Here is an 18,900-nt window from a genome sequence, read left to right as displayed (position 1 = left end):
CCTATCGATTTTCGGTGGCCAAAACGTGACGTATCTTGGCCCTGCCAGTGTGCAATTCTGTTTACGCAAACGAAATTGATGTTAGAAATGCAGGAGAAATATTTAAAACGATCACGTTTAATCTCTCAATGGTATTTATTTTGAACAAATATTGTTTCATGTACGCAAAATTGAACATTTTCACGGTACTTTGTTTACGAAAAATTTTTGAAAAATCAACAAGCACGAAACACTGTTTGCACGTTGCTTGATATATTTTGAATATAAAGTTATCGTTGAGGGTAGAAATAGTAGTTCAGATAGGCATTCTTTTAAATTAAGTTGACACAAATATGCATCGTTTCAAAAATTCTAAAATTAATGAAGCATCCACGAATTATATTATAAGCAGCTCGAAACAAAATCAGTCCAAAAAAAGAGTAAAAGGTTAATCGACAAAATATCATAATCACGAACGATTATTTCGAATAGAGAAATTATTCCTTTATTATTACTGCCTCGTAATCAGCCATTTAAGACTACGTATTATCGTCAGAAAGAAAAACAATGAATGATCGTTGTTCTATTCTTCGATATTTTTTATCCAAGGGAGACAATGGGAGTATAAAAAGGAGAAATATCTTCGCGTAACTGAATCGTCCTCCAATCACAACGCATTTTCGGTATGTATACCAGTGTATTTACAAAATTACATATATATTTATATATCGAATATCGCTGCAAATTGAGTATCACGTGTGTATCTATGCGTATGTGTATGTGTGTATGCGCGTACGTGTGTCTGTCTCGTGTGTCCTTAAGCAATTAGATTTCACGCACGTGGTTACTGCCACGTGCTCGCTATGTAGGAAACCTTCTAAACGTTACAATTTAAATGTAATCCTTTCTTTTCTTTTTTTTTATCCATTTTTTCTTTTTAATAAATCTACATCTACGCGGTAGGATCGTGCCCTTCGAGCGAGCTACGCGACGTCCGCGGCTCTTCCTTTGGCATACGTGTCGTTCTCCACTGGCACCGCGTTTCTTATTCGCTCGCAATCGACCGGAATCATTCGTACAAAATTGGCAGGAATCGTTTCCTCGATCTTCTGCACCTCGAAGATTATGTGGCGCTGCTGCTCTGCTGCGGGTAAGGACTCGGAGAATTTCATAGGATAGAAAAGGAAAGGAGAGGGGGAGCGTTTCGTTCGGGTCTGCTAGTGGACTCATCTATAAGGCTTTCTAGTAGGCCCCGCCTTAGACGACTGGATATTGGGAAGTCGTTCGAGGAATGTATATATAGCAACCGAGAGGTAGGTTGAGCGCTTGTGAGAACGCGACCCCTCTGGTGGCGAGCATGGGACGCCACAATTATATATCGTCGTTGCGAGAGAAAGTCGAACGGTGTTTACCGCGAGTGAAACTCGAACGCTTGCAATTCTCCATGGAGCAACGTTGCTGACATTTCGTACGATTTCACGTCGGTAGCGAGTGAACCTCGAACAGGGCCCAATTAGTCGATTAATTCGAGCCCCCGGTTACGTTCATACGAGTGTCTCAATTTACAGTTCGAAATTACAATCTACGGATCCAAAAAATACGTCGTCTAGGTAGATAATGTACAAAAATTACGTGGCTCTCGTCTCTGCATCTTTATTAACAAACGCAAGACTCCTGCGGAGGAACCGCTTTACTCTTTTGGTTTTGACGTTTCGTCGCGGGCAAAAGAAAGAAACGGACGCGATCGCCAATCGAGATCCTCGCCCCCGGCGAACGAAAACGCAAGAAACGAGGAATTCTCGACGCGATCCCTGGCTAACCGTGCGATTCGCTCGATCAGCAGGCAGCCGCGTAATTAGCGCGTGCACTCGCTCGACGATTAGGCGGTCTATCCGGGCCGGTAATTAACGTTGGCATCGTTAGCGCGTTAGTCTCGTTTACCCTCCTCCCCTTTGCTGTACCAAATAGAGGGGCTGAAAGGGACGGGCACACACGCGCGCGCCAGTGTGTACACGTGCGTGGGTGTAGAGAAACAAGCGGAGGAGAGTCGGTCGGCGTTGGCTCGTACGGATTAAAAATAATAACCGGTGACCCTCTGGCTCTCGGATCCTCGCATTAAGCGTTCTATTCTCTCCTGAAAAGATCACGAAAACGACACGAGTTAATTTAAGAGGTCATCCGTGGAAGTTACGAAATTTGGCAATTTTCAGGAATTTTTTTTAAGCGAATGCTACGTCTAACATCGCGATATTCTTATAGTTTATTCAACTATGTTTCAGGTGTATATTTACATCTCTCATACGGGGTTAAGTCATTGTTATTGAGCACATGTTTTAAAAATCACGTCTCGCCTGGCGAGGTGATCGAAGCTCTCAGGGTGGTCCAAAACCAAGAACTTGCAAAGTTCTTGAATTCGCAAAATGGCGAATGCTGAAAGTGAAAATTTCAGAATCGTACTTTTTTCGTCAACTTTTTAATAAAAAAAACTATGCTATACTCGACGAAAAAATTTAATTTTGGTACCAGTGAGAGCTAATTTATCAGATTTTGTCTACGCCAAAAAATTACGTTTCGAGAGAAACGTGTTCAAGGTTTTATACTAAAATTAAGAACTAAATTTTTAAAAACATCACATGAAATTCTTCTTTAAATATTTAATACTGCATTCTTAAACACATGTACTTTTGAAAAGTGAAAAGAGAAAAGAGTCGAGTGCTTGAAGGTGCCATAGAATAACCCCTTAAAGTCAACTGCGAGGAGAGACGTCGACGGACTGGATGGACAACTTCTTGTTTCCTTTTTCGACGAGACTATCCGAGTAGACGCGTTCGATCGGCTATAAATCGGCGCCGAGAGTTTAAATAGACTCGCCATGCCGTAGAAATACGTAACCGAGTCGTGGTGGGGAAAACGGAGACTGACAATGATCGATCTTCTGATTGACACATTCCGCGGATACGAGGTTTCTTTTACAGCACCTCGATGATTACGTGCTCTGGAGAAACGAGACCACGTCACAATCGATGCTCTAGATCGGTGCTTTCTAAACTTATCGGAGCCCTACTCCTTAAAAAGAACATTTCTGTGATCGAGATAAGTCCGCAGGTTGAATACAATTCGAAGTATAATATTTAATTGAAACGTAACTAAAAAAGGGTGTACTCAGGTATTTCTACGTACAAAAGTAAGTCGAAAAAGTAGAATAACATTTCTTCGTTGGAAGCTTCCTTTCTGAGATAATTAAATTTAAATATTTTTCTGGATCAAGTGAAAGGCACCACGCTTGGTCTGACGCGTCGGACTATAATCGTGTTTCTTCTACTTGTGCTTGAAGAATCTTCAAGGTCGATTTTCTCGAAAATAGAGCTTCTAAACGAAAAATGTTATTCTTTCTTTTCTACTCACTTTTGTATGTAGAATCACCCCTCCAAATACACCCTGCATACTAGTAACTTTTACAATGAAAAATCAAATAATTTTGAATTATTCAGTTCAATATTTAGGTAGGAATTGAAATTTTCACAAGCTGGACAATCAGAAAACGTGATAAAACGATACAAATGTATTATTAGGTCGCCTCATATATTCCAACAGTAAAACCCTTCTTGTTTTACAACTCTTTCCCCTTTTTTTGGCAATATCATCGCTAAAAAATTTTTTTGATTTTTTATAAGTTAATTATAAGATTTATTTATAATAAGTCTGGAGACTGTTGTATACACTCCTGCAGTTATTAAGTCGTTTGTTTTATTATATGCTCACAAAAATATTCATGCAATCAATCTCATGCACGATCATGAATATTTCCTTTCCATACTTCGAGCATTGATTCAATATCTATATATTTCAAATTTCTATGAGTTATTAACGTTTAAAATTTAGGAAATCTCCTGAACTGACTAATTTTGTTTTCTATTGTACTAAATTACATATATGTTATCTTCGTTAATTCGAGAATTTCGAGCGGCACTTATGGGACGACCTAACATAACTATCGTTGAAGTTTAACCCCTTAACGTACGATTTAATTTCAAATAATTTTTCAAACATGTACTATTTGATTTTGTTTAAATCTGTTCGTACAAGAAGTAGCCACGAGGAAGAATAGATTTGTTTTACGAATACCTCGTGAATGTAAAAATATGTTGATTTTAGTAGATAAGACTCGATGACGAGTAAGTAGCCCCATGATTATGAAACATGTCATCAAGAACTTGTAACGCGTCAGACTCGTTATTGTATGGCAAGGGGTTAACGATGAATATAAAAATTGTTCGAGTTATTCTCGTCTTTTCATACAGCATTCTTCTAGACATTATATTCTCGAGAGAAACGGAAGCTGTTCGCGTTTCGGAGATCTCGACAATCGAACGCGTTTTCTACAAAATTGTCTTCCTACGATCCGAATATCCACGCTCCAGGTCACCGGGGTCCGAACGAAAATAATATCCTCGTTTCGCTTTCCCAGTCGTTGACGTCGAGTGTCCCATTTTCCTCGAAAAAGAACCATGGAAACAACAGAGACTAATTTAAACGAGGCTTTCGACCAGCTACGAATCACGTGGAGCATTTAAATTGTAACAATGCGTAGCCACGAAAAAACGAAATCCTTGCACGAGATCGTATAATTCCATACTAACACGCGATCACGCGTGCTCCAGCAGAATTCACGAGTTTCGTGTCCCCTTGTTTCTCCATACTCGTTTCGAAATCTCCTCGATCCTTCGATTCTTACGTACAACATTCAACGTTCAACTTCTTACGGATCCTCCGTCTGTCCTTTCATCCTCGGACGAATCGTTCCTCCCCGTCGCGTCCATTAATCCTTCGTAACCGCGAAGAAACGCAGAGACAGAAACTCTTCCGCGGAGGCCACTTGACGTCGAAATTGCGCTAATTCCGATGATTTACCGCGGCCCGGGTAAACCGGCCTGTCAGAAAGACAGATACAAATACGCAAGACCGTTCTAATTCGCGGAGAGCACGCGAGGACGCGTGCGTGGCCGACGCCGCATTCATGAACCGTCTCCCCCGCCCGCGTCGCCCCCGCCTATGTTTGTTTCCTTCGCCCGTTGTATTCTTCCTTAATTTATCTTTCCGTAACGATCGCCCCGTGACTTCCTCCTCCGCGGCGTGGAACACCGCCCCGAAGAAAAATTCGCCCGTGCCGGAAACCAACCGGGTTTTCGTTGCACGCTCGATCGAAACGTAGCGGCACGATCGACATCCTCGATCGTCCGATGAACCGTGTTATCGGTTCGATCGGCGAGTCAGGTGCACGCTCCTGGTGTCCAGGCGTTCTCCACGTTCGGCTATGACGCTAAGCGCGGAATCCCCGGTTTTCTGACGACGGACGCATTCCGCGGCCGCGAAGACGCTTCGACGGCATCCGGATAATTCTCTGGTGGATCGCGGGGCGTCCAGATGCCTCCGTTCGGACGTGGACACGCGCTGGATGCGGTGCTCGGGCGAATAGCTTTTGTCGGCGTCGCTGCCGCCGGCATTCGTGCTGTCGCTGCTGTTGCTTCGCTCGTTGTTGGCCAGGGGGGAACAATGGGTCGCGACGGCTAGGTCGCCAGGTTCTGCAACACACAATGACACGCAATGATGAACGATGGGCGCTCACGGTTCTCGTTAAAACGGTTAAAACGCCTAGTGCGTGAAACGCGCGAATTCAGCCTCGAACCTGTCTACGTACGCCACCCTTTCTGCTTGTTTTGGTTCTTTTTTTTCTTTTTTTTTTTTTATTATTGTTCGGAGTCAGCTTTCACGCATTGTTTGGGGGAATTAAAGGGACGTCCGCGATGGCTCGCTCCGAACGAACAAAGGGGATTCGACCTCTAATTCCACGCGACAATGTCCGTTAACGAATGGCGAAGAATTTCGAAACATCCGCGCCTTTCGAACTCGCTAATTTTCGGCCGGTCGCCGGCTGGGGAATTCATTGGTCGAACGTCGGGCGTAACTCGAAAGAGGTGGCCACCGGAACGCCGGGGACGATTCATCGCGCAACGCCGGTAAAAGGAGGACTTCCGGCGATTAACCGTACGGGGGTCATGAACTTTATTGCGTGGAAATTTTGCGGGAGGACGGGCGAAACGACGGAAACTGCTCTACAATTTTCGAGTGGCTTCGCGCCCTCGTACATGGCGTCCCTTATTCTTCGAACGTAAACAATTTTTGGAACGCGGAGAGTCCTGGGTGAATTTTCTGTATAAAAATATTGAACGCTGACAACTTCGAGAGTGGTTTTGCGTTTGGATATATTTTAATTCCCACTCGATAGTCTCTTTTAGATTGAATACGTTGCGAAACTGTTGACAGGGAAATTTGTTATTTAATGCGTCGCAATCTTTTATTTTAACAGCGCGAAATTAGAACGAACTGTACTCTATGGTTGTCTGGAATGTATTAATTTCTTTTTGTGTTTATTGATTGTATTAAAGAACAATACTGATAGAGAGGTTCGAACACAGCGAGAATGTGTTCTTCGTGAATTTAAAGCGTGCACTGAGATTTTCGAAAGTTATTTTTCGCCTTAATATTATGCTCCTTCGAAAATCCGTGAGTGAACATCGGTCTTCGAATTTCGAAACATTACCTCCGGTTCGTGGCAAGTGCTCGTCGATCACAGACGACAAGATGAACTGGATGTAACATTAATATTTGCTATTCAAGGGTACACAGCATCGAGTTAATTAAACACCAAACAGAACACAGTAATACATCACCGAGAGTACACAGTACTTGCGTTCGTATCTATTTGAACGCTAACCAAAACCCGCACGGAATCATCAACTGAAATAAGGTAATCAATATTTTGAAAGCTACCGATACCGCAGCAAGCAAACGATCGATAAAATTACAGTGACAGAGGGAGGAACGTTTAAAATCGAAACGATTATAATTCTGCTTCTTATGAATATACAAAGTGTTTATTGTGATACTACATTAATACAAAACTGAAGACACGAGTCCATTTATTTATTAAACAACCCTTGTGTTTAGGAGACGTATCGAAGATGACGCGTTATTGAAATGTTCGACAAAATTATTATGACATAAATAGGAATGTTTATAAAATTGGCACGAATGCAATTTCCTTTCTTAGCAATCTACAAAGTTTTTAATGTGATACTAAATTAACATGAAATTGATCGATGGAATCGTGTTGAAATTCGTGTTAATTTATTTATAAATAACTCTTGTACTTACGGAGTCATGTTGAAATTAAAAAATGACGAGCTTGAAAGGATGTCATATAACGTGTCAAAACGATGCAAGTATATTATTAGGTCGTCCCACGTGTTCGAAAGATTTATTTGGAATACAACTAAAAAAGGATACATCCTGGTCATTCTACATGCAAACGCAAGTCGAAAAAGTAGAATAACATTTCTTCGTTGGAGGCTTCTTTCCTGAGATAATTAAGTTTTAAAATTTCTCTGGATCAAGTGAAAGGTACTACGCTTGGTCTGACGCGTCCGACTATAATCGTGTTTTTTCTACTTGCACTTGACGAATTTTCACGGCCAATTTTCTCGAAAACAGGGCCTCCAATTGAAAAATATTATCCTTTCTTTTCTGCTCACTTTTGCACGTAGAACTACCTTCATTTGATTTCACCACCCCTTCAAATGCACCCTTCATGCTAGCGACTCTTACAGTAAAAAATCAAAGAATTCAAAATTATTTAGTTCAATATTCAAGTAGAAATTGAAATATTCACATAGTGGACAATCATAGAACGTGTCAAAACGATGCAAGTATATTATTAAGTCGCCCTATATGTTCGAAATTTTCGATTGGGACACAAATAAAAAAGAGTGTAGCCGGGTGATTTTACGTCCAAAATCAAGTCGAAAAAGCAGAATAACATTTCTTCGTTGGAGGCTTCCTTTCTAAGATAATCAAGTTTGAAAATTTCTCTGGACCAAGTGAAAAGCACTATGCTTGGTCTGACGCGTCCGACTATAATTGTGTTTCTTCTACTTGAACTCGAAGAATTTTCAGGGCTGATTTTCTCGAAAACAGGGCTTCCAACTGAAAAATATTATTCTTCCTTTTCTACTTACTTTTCCACGTAGAATCACCTCTTGCAGTGAAAAATTTATTTAATTTCCACTCGTGTTTATTTACTTATTAAACAACCCTCGTATTTACGAAGTCGTAACGACATTAAAATATGGCGTGTTACTGAAACGAAGGAGCAAGGATCGCGCAAGGGGAACGCGATACGTCAACGAATTTTCCAGCGAGCACCGCGGCGCAAATGAAAAACGGACGTCGTATAAATCCTGTGCGGCACGATACGAAGATCTCCGTAGCCGATCGCAATTTGCACGATCTCCGATATTGCTGCCGGCTCGTTTCGCGTCGTGAGATATTAACGCCGCCGTGGCGAAACCTCTGCTCTCCTGCCTCCCACGCCCCGAATCTCGATCACCCTGTCGCATCTAGGTTCCCTGTCTGCCCCTTCCGGCGTATCGAGTCCGTCTCCGGTGTCCCCGAATTAACCGTAGCGAGCCGATCTGCGGTGGATTCGAGTTCTACCGTGGACTGTACGCAATCAGCTGCTAATTGGGAAATGATTGGAGCCACCTAGCCCGATAGCATCGTGCCTCTAACTATCCCCACGGCCTCCGTGCGGCTCGTAGCCCCGATATAAATGCCCCCATAAATGCCAAAACGGACGCACAAACGCGTACGTTCGATCCGTGCCGCCAGCGTACGTGATTCCAACGAAAATCGCTTATCGATCTTTCCGTGGTTTACACAGGAGAAAAGCACAAACCCAACATGGAGGCTCGTAAAAATTACTTTCTCCTCGAAGAATGTAAATTACAAATTTAAGAATTTCGTTGTACCACGCTATTTTCTATTGCAGAGCACATAAACCTGGCTGTATGGTTTCAAATGTTTAATAAAAAAGAATAAAATTCCGTCAATCGATGTGTGTTAATACAGTAAAATTTTCAGATACTGATATGGGATTCATATAGGTTTATTACCATTGTAGGGGCCATTATGTAGCCACTACGCCCTTGCCATAGTACGAATAGAATGAAATGCAAGGATAATTTTAAGGCTTCTACTTTAAAAGACGTTGTCGCGATCACGGTCAATATATCAGAGATTAATAGAACCTACGTGTGGGTACACTCTCACACGGCAAATAAACTTTTATAATTGGGGGTAGCTAGTTGAAGTGTTATTGAACCACCAGCCCCCTCTCCATAACCGTTTGCCTTTGTTAAATTATTTTTGAAAAGCAGAGGTCTTCTAGCATCGATCAAGTCTTCGACGAATTTACATCCGCATTTCGCGTTCAAGTTTCGGATAGCAGACCACGGGATGCTCTCTTCGACCGTAATTTCACGAAAGATCAGAGTCAGGAAATTAAAGATATTCCTTTGAACTTTGTACGTTCAAAGGGCTGTACAGAATACGCAATCGGCATAAATATTTACCGTTCGCGATATATCTCGCGGTCGCTCGTAATTCTTTTTTTTTTTGCTCCACACGGATAAATGTTTTATGAGGCCGTTAATCAAACGAAAGGATCCCCTCTCTTTGCACGCCCCCGGCGAGGCTACGAAATTGGAGCGTACCGGAAGCCGCCGCGTTGGCTTCGAATCGTTTAAAGATCCGAAGCGAGTTCGACGAAAAATCGAGCAACGTTGTCGGCCACTTTGAGAACATTGAAGAAGTATCAACGAAAGCCCCTGTTATCATTTTTAAATGTTTAAATCGCGTTGAAAGGAATGTAGACGGGGAAGACTGATGGAGAAGGTGAGAATTTTGAAATAGCGCAACGTGGTACGTAATTAAAAAAGTTTGGTAACCCTCGGACCCAAGATTTTGGTACTTTGCCCGTACATCGTACCAGCAGAAGGGTTGAAGGGGTAGCTGATCATCGTCTCGCAATCTGGCTGGAAGAGCGCGGTAAAACTAATTGCGGCCGACACCGTGGCTTCTCACAGATTTCCTCTCCCTCAAAACCTTCCCTTGAACCCACCGACCCTAATAGCGCACCGTGGCTATTATAGAGGAACGACAGGCGGCGCGATTACACGCACCCCTTTCGTCGTTTTCGCCATCGTCGACCCCTTCGTTCCCAATTTTCACACTATTTGCCTCGATGAGACGCTAAAGTTGCGCGATTCGATCCACTTTCGAGATTTATCTTTCGCCAATTCAAGTTATTAAAAGTTTCAACGAGTTAAAAAAAATTACGTTTAATTTTTACGAAGCTGAATCGGACCTGTGTTAATTACATTTGATATTTTATTAAGGGTGTATCGCTATCTAGACTGTCATTTTTTCGACCTTTTTCGTGATTTTTTTTTAGTGGTAGGTAGGCTGTTTTGTACTTAGATTTGGCAGATATATTTAAAGATCCGACTATCAACAGAACTGCAAAGAAAGCGGGTAAAACATTCAAGTTGTCATTTGTGTTTAATAAAGAGACATGTCTTCCAAATTTGCCAAAAGTGTAATAAAAATGTATACAAGAAACATTAAAAAATAATTTGTTTAAAATAAAGAACCATTGTATACTCTGTGCTTGACATTAGTCATAAATTAATCTCAACTACTCTAGTTTTCAGACTTTTAATATCTTCATGTATTTTAAAAATTTTTACACTATAAAACAATTGGCATTTTAAAGAATCTGTTGCATCGTAAGTCGAAGAGAAAGATGACTTTATGAATTCACATGGTCCCAACAACTAAACTAAGATTGAGAGTCCTCTTAAGGGTTAAATTAGAGCTCCATCGATGTTTGCAGAACGCGAAGCGGAATTTTTGATTTTGTTAATTCTGTTTGCGTTCAAAAGAGTTTCGTAGGCTGGCGAAAGAGCGACGGTTTAACGCGAGTTTCGCACGGGATTCGGGGATCGCATTAAAATGCATCGGGCACTCTAAGATATTGCGGCGTTAAATTTGACAGAAGTTTCTGGTATGCGCGACCATGAATCACCGTGGCGCAATCATTTTAGCGACGGAACGAGTCCCGCGCTTCTTTTGTCTCGCGCGATGCTCGCCGCGCGTGTTGTCTTCGGCCCGCGGCGGAATAAAAATGACGTTCGGTAAATCTTTTGGGTCGGTTCGTGTATTCACGCGGGACACGATGGATTAGACTGGAATCGCGGTTCAAAAACCGCGACCACCCTGTCACCGTTTCTATTCCTGTTTAGGACGCGTTTCTGTCCAACTTGAATTTCAATGTTTATTACTCAATTCACTCTGGTTTACGTTTCAATTTCAAAATACCAAAAATGGTAACGAATTAATTTCCGTAAGTATATAAAACGAATACGTTGACTATTTAAAGGAAATTCAAAATACGAAGGACGTTACGAAGATAGGAAATGACCTGAAAGATAGATAATTTTCTATCTTACAGAGATAGAAAACAATCCTTAAAATCCATGTTGGAAAAATGCATCCAACGTTTAATAAACTTTAATATCGAGTGTGTTAAGTAACTTTCGGGAGGAACTTGGAACAAGTCATCGTCGGGCAGAGTAATCGTACAAAGAAATCACGGGTCTCCAAATTAGCTGTAGGAACCGAATCCCACAAGAGTGCTCATTAGTCTCCTTTTCATCTAAATGATAAAGTATTTTCGTTCCGATCTTTGTCTCCGATGAGAGACGTGTCCCGGAATCCGTACTCACAGGACACCTAGTTAAAATTTGTTCGAATTCGTTAGTGGAGGCTTAAACTTCAGCCAATTACTCAGTAATTGCACGGTTCCGCGATGCACTGGGACAAGTTCCCTGCTCCGTCAACTTTCTGGCGATTTACGTACGATTCGCCGAGGTCTCCGGGGCTACTTTTGAAACAGGGAAGACGGAGAACGGTTCGCCAAATTGGCACGAACGATTATCCGCGAAATTAACCTCGACGTTCCGACGCGCGTCGGTTATCTGTTTTCGTTTCACCTTGTTCTCTGGTTCACCTTTCGTGAGATACTACAAAATATTTTTTATACTACAAATTTCCTACAATACCAAACCACTCAAATTATCCACGAAATCGAAACTTTGTTTCTGACCAATTAGAAACTAATGTATTCACGATTTGTCTAGGCGATTAGAAACTAGTTTATTCGCTAAAATTCAAGAGTCCTGTCTAGATTTATTTTCTTTAACATCTAATCTTGAGAATTTTTTAGCTTCTCAGTGAAAAGTCATGTCACTCATTCGTGTTAAAGAGTTGGATTTTTTTTACGAATTTCAATAGGTCGTAGCCTGTTCGGTCTTTTATAATGATAGGTACATGGAAATTGTCGATCGTTGTCTCTGGTAAGCTTAATCGCATTGCAGACGAAAGTGGGAAATCCTCATTGTGAGAGCGAATAAACCAGAGAAAAATGTTCAATGTTTGCTTATATTATAGGTTTTGAATCCCATTAGTGTACGTGAGGTATAAAAACAATTAAAACATAATACATAGTACACAGTTCAAATGGAATGTGTTAAAATTAGTTCCATTAACACTCTATGGGCTGAATTTTTTTGTTAAATATAAACTTGCAAGGCATTTACTTTGATATTTCAGGTTGTTGGTGCTGTCATGCATCATCAATATTGTTATTGGTTATCTCACAATGAGTGACATTACATAATTAAGACATATACATCATCTGTTGAAAAAACTAAAATTATTTTGGTATGATATCTGATAGTTAATTTGTGCAACAAACTTTTTTGAGGCTGCATGCGTTGCACGAGAAAGCTTCAAACGAGCACACAATCGAGTACAAAATGTATTCGTTCGAGACTTCTTTTTAAAGTTCGAAAACGTTCCTGTCGCAAATTTCCGCGCGATAATTTAGTTTCCCCCGAGACGCGTTGTTTCCTCCAGTCTTTTTATCCTTCCCAGTGTTTTCATGGGTGTTTCTCCAAATTATCGTCTGGACGCGGCAGCCAGTTCGGTATAGCGTCGCGGCGTCCCCTGGAACCTGGCTCGATCCTCTGCCTCAGCGATATTTCCGGACGCGGTCCGTGGTTTCATTTGGTCGAGGCAGTCTCTACGACGCCAAGTACGACGCGCAGGATATGAGATTGTAGTGCCAACTGTGCACACCTCTAACAAGGTTTCACGAGGGCGATAGATACCACGGCGGATGTCGTGACTGCGTATTTTCCAGCGTGGCGTTTCGACGTCTGACTCTCGTGTCTACGAGAACGCGTATCATCGCGCGGATAACGCGTTTACTCGCTACAAAGATTTAATTGCACAAATTGACTTCACGCCGCGCCAGATAGACGCGTTTCGCTGGAACGTCGCCCCCATCTTTGAAGAGTCTTACGTCGAGATTCATTCAATTTCCACGCGTTAGTCCGCTCAAACGAGGCTCGTTCATCCACTAGACGGTGTCACGAAATTTAACATTGAACGATATAACGATAACATGTTTCATGTCCAACGATTATTCAATTGTTTCCTTTGTATGTACCATCAAGGTATCTAGAAAATCATTTAGAAATTATTTTTCACTTTGAATTATTTTTAAAGACGCAACATTTGGATCTCAGAATTGTATAAATAGAACGATTACTTATGCACTTCAGTACACGCAAGAACAGATATAATTGAACAATCATTAGAAAGTCTAAAATTATCCTTGCAACGTATTATAAATTAATTATTTTGCTAAAATTTTATTTGTCGTTCCTTACATATTAAATCTTTTGTAGTAAAGGGTTTTCTTTCCGTTAATACAGGAATAATAATAATAAAACATCTTTATTTTTATCTAAATCCACCTTTCTACAGTGGTCCACGATATCCTCGATTTAAATTTTTCATCATGGCGGTCCAGAAATTTTCAAACACGTTCAGCGAAGAGAAAATTTACAATTTATTTGTAAATTATTCGCACATGAATTGGAAAGATTATATGAGGGATTTTAAAATTGTTGATAATACGTGGTGTTTCGATTGTTGAGAGACAATATGTGGTAGGAATGAGATAACAAATTTTAGCAATTACATTTTAACGATTTTCAAATTGTTGCCAATTATCAATACGTGATGTTTCGATTGTTAAGAGACAATATGTGGTAGGGATCAGGCAACACATTTTAACAATTGTATTTTAACGATTGCAAAATCGTTTCAGATTATTAATACATGATGTTTCTATTATTAAGAGAAAATATGTAGTAGAGAGATCAGGCAACACATTTTAACAATTGTATTTTAACGATTTTAAAATTGTTGCAGATTATTAATACACGATGCTTCGATTATTAAAAGGCAATATGGGGTAGGGATCAGGCCACACATTTTAACAATTGCATTTTAACGATTTTACAATTGTTGTAGATTATTTGTAGACGGTGTTTGGATCGCTAAGAGACAATATGGGGTAGGGACCAGGCCACACATTTTAGCAGTTACATTTTAACAATTTTAAAATTGTTAAAAATTATTAATTCGTAGTGTTTCGATTATTAAGAGACAATATGTTGTAGAGTTCAGGTTCTACACAACGGGGAAACCATGTAAGTTCGTATTTACGGTGATTCGTATCTAGGGAAACTTCAAATTCCAATTAGGAGGAGGAAAGCTTGGAGTTCCTTCTCGACGATTAATCACGATCGACGTATCGTAAATCCACGATGGCGCCCATCTGCGACATAACGGTTCGGTAAAACCTTGGACCAGGTTCTATAAATTACAGCCACGCTGCATCGAGCTTGCATGGCCCACCTGAACGTCTTCTGCTGTACAATGAGTGGATGTTGCATTCAATGCGTGTGCATTCGCTGGTCGAGATCATTGTATTATTTCTGCGTACCATCTTCTTACACGACAAGTTTGCCAACTGGTTGGATCGCTCGATATTCGCTAAGGCTTGGTACGAGATTGAAATCGAAAACATACAAACGCTTGGCAATCGGGGCGAAATGGAATTGTAAACACCGTCGACGGTATAAAATATTTAATTCAGTACGATTACTTTACTTGTACGAATGAATTTTTAATATAATCTTCTCCATGTGCCCGATTTTGCGGGAACAGATTGCATTCGATTCGGAAACGCACGCTATCGCTGAATTATAGAAACATCGTTAAAAATGTAATAGCGTTTCGCTGATTGCTACATTATTCCGTGCAGTCGACGGAACGAACAATTTTCTTGGGATTGTTTAAGGGCTGATTTCGCATTTATCAAAGTCCCGCGGGCCGATTGTCCCGGCGAAAGCCGATTCAACCGTCGCGTGCGGAACAGCGATTCTTTGCAACGACCGACCGACGATTGAACAATTACAGTCCGCGGAAACGTTGCCGCTTATGCAAAGCAGCGATTAAAAATAAATTCCCGCGGCAGTCGGTTCTCTTTACGCGTCGTTTCGCCCGACAAAAGCGTCGTCGTGCCGTTGCGTTCGATTCGACGAGCAAATGGCGGGAAAAAGAGGACGAAAACGGGGAATCGAACAAACGAAACGAACGTAAACGAAAAATATTCGAATCTGCGACGAGTTTTCCAGACGGGGCGAAAAACGAATCCCTTGAATATACCCCGGGCCGTATAAAAATTGAAATTGATACATTTGGACGCGCTGTCATTGTAGTTCAGCGTGAAGTATCCCCAGCGTCGATAGAATCCAATAATATGCAATTTCAAGTTTGAAAGTGACTCTCCGCCGCTGCGAATCGATACGATACGGCATTCGCCCGGGATCGTCAAGTTCCCGTTACGTTTGACGGCGTAAAAACTGGCAAAGGTGTTTCGAACGAACGAGAGACCCGGCAGCAAGTTCGATAATCAATTTTTATCCCCGGCCTGTTTTGTAACTTCGTTACGCGTCCTCGTCCTGGAACTTCCGAGCTCGATGCGTTGCCAACGTCGTTCCCCCCCACCCCCATTTTCCTCTCCTTGTACAGTGGAAAATTAGGTTCCTTCTTTTTAAGCCCGTAATGCACTGTAACACTTTGCAACGAAAATTATTTTTTCAGATTTTTTTCGCGTTCCCTCGTACCCTCGTACACTAAAGGATTTTATTAAAAATTCGTGGGTACGGTGCCATAAGCGTTTCATAGCACAGATGGTGAACATGTATAATTATAATAAAAGAATTCATAATCTCTATACATAAATTGTCAATGTATTCCTCTTTCGAGCATAACAATTAAAATTTATATTAAAAGTTTTACGTTAAAACAACTTTTAAACTTCAAAGTTAGTAATATAATTACTTAGAATAAAGTGAAATAAAAAATTATATACTTTGTTCTTCTTGATATCAAGTTTCACAATTATGAGGCCACTCACTCGACATCGAGTCATATAAATTAATATCACCACATTTTACATTCACGAAGTATTCGTGAAACAAATTTATTCTTTCTCGTGACCATTACTTGTACGCACAAATATAAACAAAATTAAATAATATAAATTTGAAAAGTACATTAAATAGTACGTCAAGAGGTTAAGCTTACCCGAAATAACGATCGACAATTTCCACGTACCTCCCTTGATAACGTTCGCATGACGGACCCGAACGAGCGAACGTTAAAGAGGGATTGCTGTATTATTGTAAATTACAACGAGCTACAAAGCATCTTTCGAGACGGTTCCGGTTCAAAGAGACGAACTGGTCGAATGATTCGGGGGGGGGGGGGGGGGGGGAATTTGCCGCGAACAGACAAACGAGAACACTCGTTTCCCGGTGCGCTTACCAGATTGATAGCGAGCACGGCGCAGCGAATATATTTGCTTGCTGGAGGCTTCGGGGAGTACCTGATTCGAATATCGATATTCTCGATACACGACTTCTACGCTCGGCATATGCCCGAACGACCACGATAACGACGACGTCCGCGTCTTGGCCACGTGCCTGAATCTTTCGGAAATATTCTCGAGTAAACGAAATGCGCACGGCCAGAAATGAATAGAAATCGACGGGATTCTTGTTAAAAGGAGGACGCAGATTGCCTCCGCGACGTCACCAGAGTGGATCCGCCTGATCGATGCACCGGTTAAAACGACGGAGATGAATAAAATATTCGCGACGTCCATTATATAATAATAATACAATCTTATTGCTACGTGTATTTTTCAGCTCCGACAGCGCGTAAAACTTTTATTTACGTTCGTCTTCTAATTACATTCGCGAAGCATTTTAACTTTTCAGAATTTCTTTTCTGCTTATCAAACTGTGCAATAAACACAGCTACTTTGGTAACGTGGATCCCTATTTAGGTAGCCTAGGTATTTTTAGCATTTTTAATAAATATTTCGAGCAGTCCAAGCACCGAACGAAAGTTGAGAAAACCCCCAAAATTGTCAAACTTAGGTTAGCTGGTAGAGTTATTCGCCATTTAAAAGGGAAACTATTTATATCTAACCGTTTTCTTTTTAATAAGCCCGTTCAAAGAAGCTCAATCTGACTACCTGGGTCCCCTTAAATGTTCTTATCGCGCAAACCGAAAAGTATACGTCACTGTTCCGCGTCTCCAGCCATGACTTAGGAACAGTATTGGAAGGGAATGATTTTCTGTGTGTGTAAAATTGAGTCGTAAACGCGGTCGGAACATCTGTCGCTTACCGAGACTTCTGTAATAGTACGCGACGACTTTATCTGCACCGAGTCATCGGATTTTTCAAACCATCCTTTCTGCAAACCAGTTTATTCGTGGTCGTAAATTTTCCCTGGAAACCAGATTCTTCATCTTCGATAACAAATCGATTAGAAAATTTCACTGTGGAACTATCTACGATTCTTACTTCTACTTGGGGGGGTTGGAAGAATCTGAAGTTCCCGTGGCTGGTCGTTCGAGGATTTAAAAACTTAATTTATAATAATAAAGTCTAAGAAACAACATGGTCAATTGATCTGAAATTTCTATAGGTTATTCTCGTCGGTACCAGAATTATATTTTTATATCGAGTATATTATAATTTTTTTTATTGAAAAGTTTCAATATAAATTTTCAATTTTTAATATAAATTATTGAGACCATCCAATCCATATCCATGCTAGTGAGACGAAGCCTTGTTTTGCATCGAAACTAAACACTCCTGTAGTACGAACTTTTTTCCTCATCTGAGATATTGCTATTAGTATTATTTATGTGTAACGAAGGTGTTATATTCATTTTTTAGGTAAGTATACATTACATTTTTCATCATTTTTCACTTTCGTATTGTTTATCTGGCTGCAATTATTCAAGTTTTAAGATAACCTATTATTTAGAATGATATTTCCCATTTGTAGAATTTTCATGAGAGAAATTTCTGAAACATAACTAAAAATGAATGCCTCCGGATAATTCTACGTACAAAAGCAAGTCAAAAAAGTAGAATAACATTTCTTCGTTGGAGGCTTCCTGTCTGAGATAATTACATTCAAAGATTTCACTGAATCAAGTGAAAGGCACTACGCTTGGTCTGTCGCGTCCGACTATAATCGTGTTTCTTCTACTTGCCTTTGACGAATTTTCAAAGCTGATTTTCTCGAAAACAAGGCTTCGAATTAAAAAATGTTGTTCTTTCTTTTCAACTGACTTTTGCATGTAGAATCACCCCTATTCGATTCCACCACCCTCTCGATACACCCTTCATGCTAGCGACTCTTATAGTGAAAAGTTCAAATAATTTTTTAGCAACAGAAATACATGATACAGACGAATTTTAAAAACTTTGACTTATGTATATTGACAGTAAAATAAACTATTTTTAATATTTCTTTCTCTCTATTCATTTGCCAATTAAATAATATCACATAATTACTGTTTTCACTTGCAATTCGTTGCATTGAAGTGGTCAAAATAGTTTTTGCCAGCTTTTCCGGGCAAATGCTCTACTGTGCGAGGGTCGCATAGGCGTCGCCCGATCGTGGCGGCAGAGTCGACGGAGCAATTTATACGATCTACCCCTAAAGGGTCGGTGCA

The 18,900-nt window shown here is 40.6% G+C and overlaps 1 protein-coding gene across 1 annotated transcript in view; it reads right to left on the bottom strand.

The window, feature by feature from the left end:
• Positions 1–208: 208 nt before the first annotated feature.
• LOC143343695 (uncharacterized) overlaps positions 209–18,900 on the bottom strand; it is a 66,191-nt gene continuing 47,499 nt past the window's right edge. Inside the window, exon 3 of the mRNA XM_076768851.1 lies at positions 209–5,561. Coding sequence (XP_076624966.1) covers positions 5,547–5,561 — 15 coding nt within the window. The 3' untranslated portion in view covers positions 209–5,546. The remainder of the gene's footprint in view (positions 5,562–18,900) is intronic.

This window comes from Colletes latitarsis, chromosome 7 (assembly GCF_051014445.1).
Source record: "Colletes latitarsis isolate SP2378_abdomen chromosome 7, iyColLati1, whole genome shotgun sequence".
NCBI classification, from domain to species: domain Eukaryota; kingdom Metazoa; phylum Arthropoda; class Insecta; order Hymenoptera; family Colletidae; genus Colletes; species Colletes latitarsis.
The sequence above is the reverse complement of the archived record's forward strand: the minus strand, read 5'-3'. Positions and strand labels throughout refer to the sequence as shown.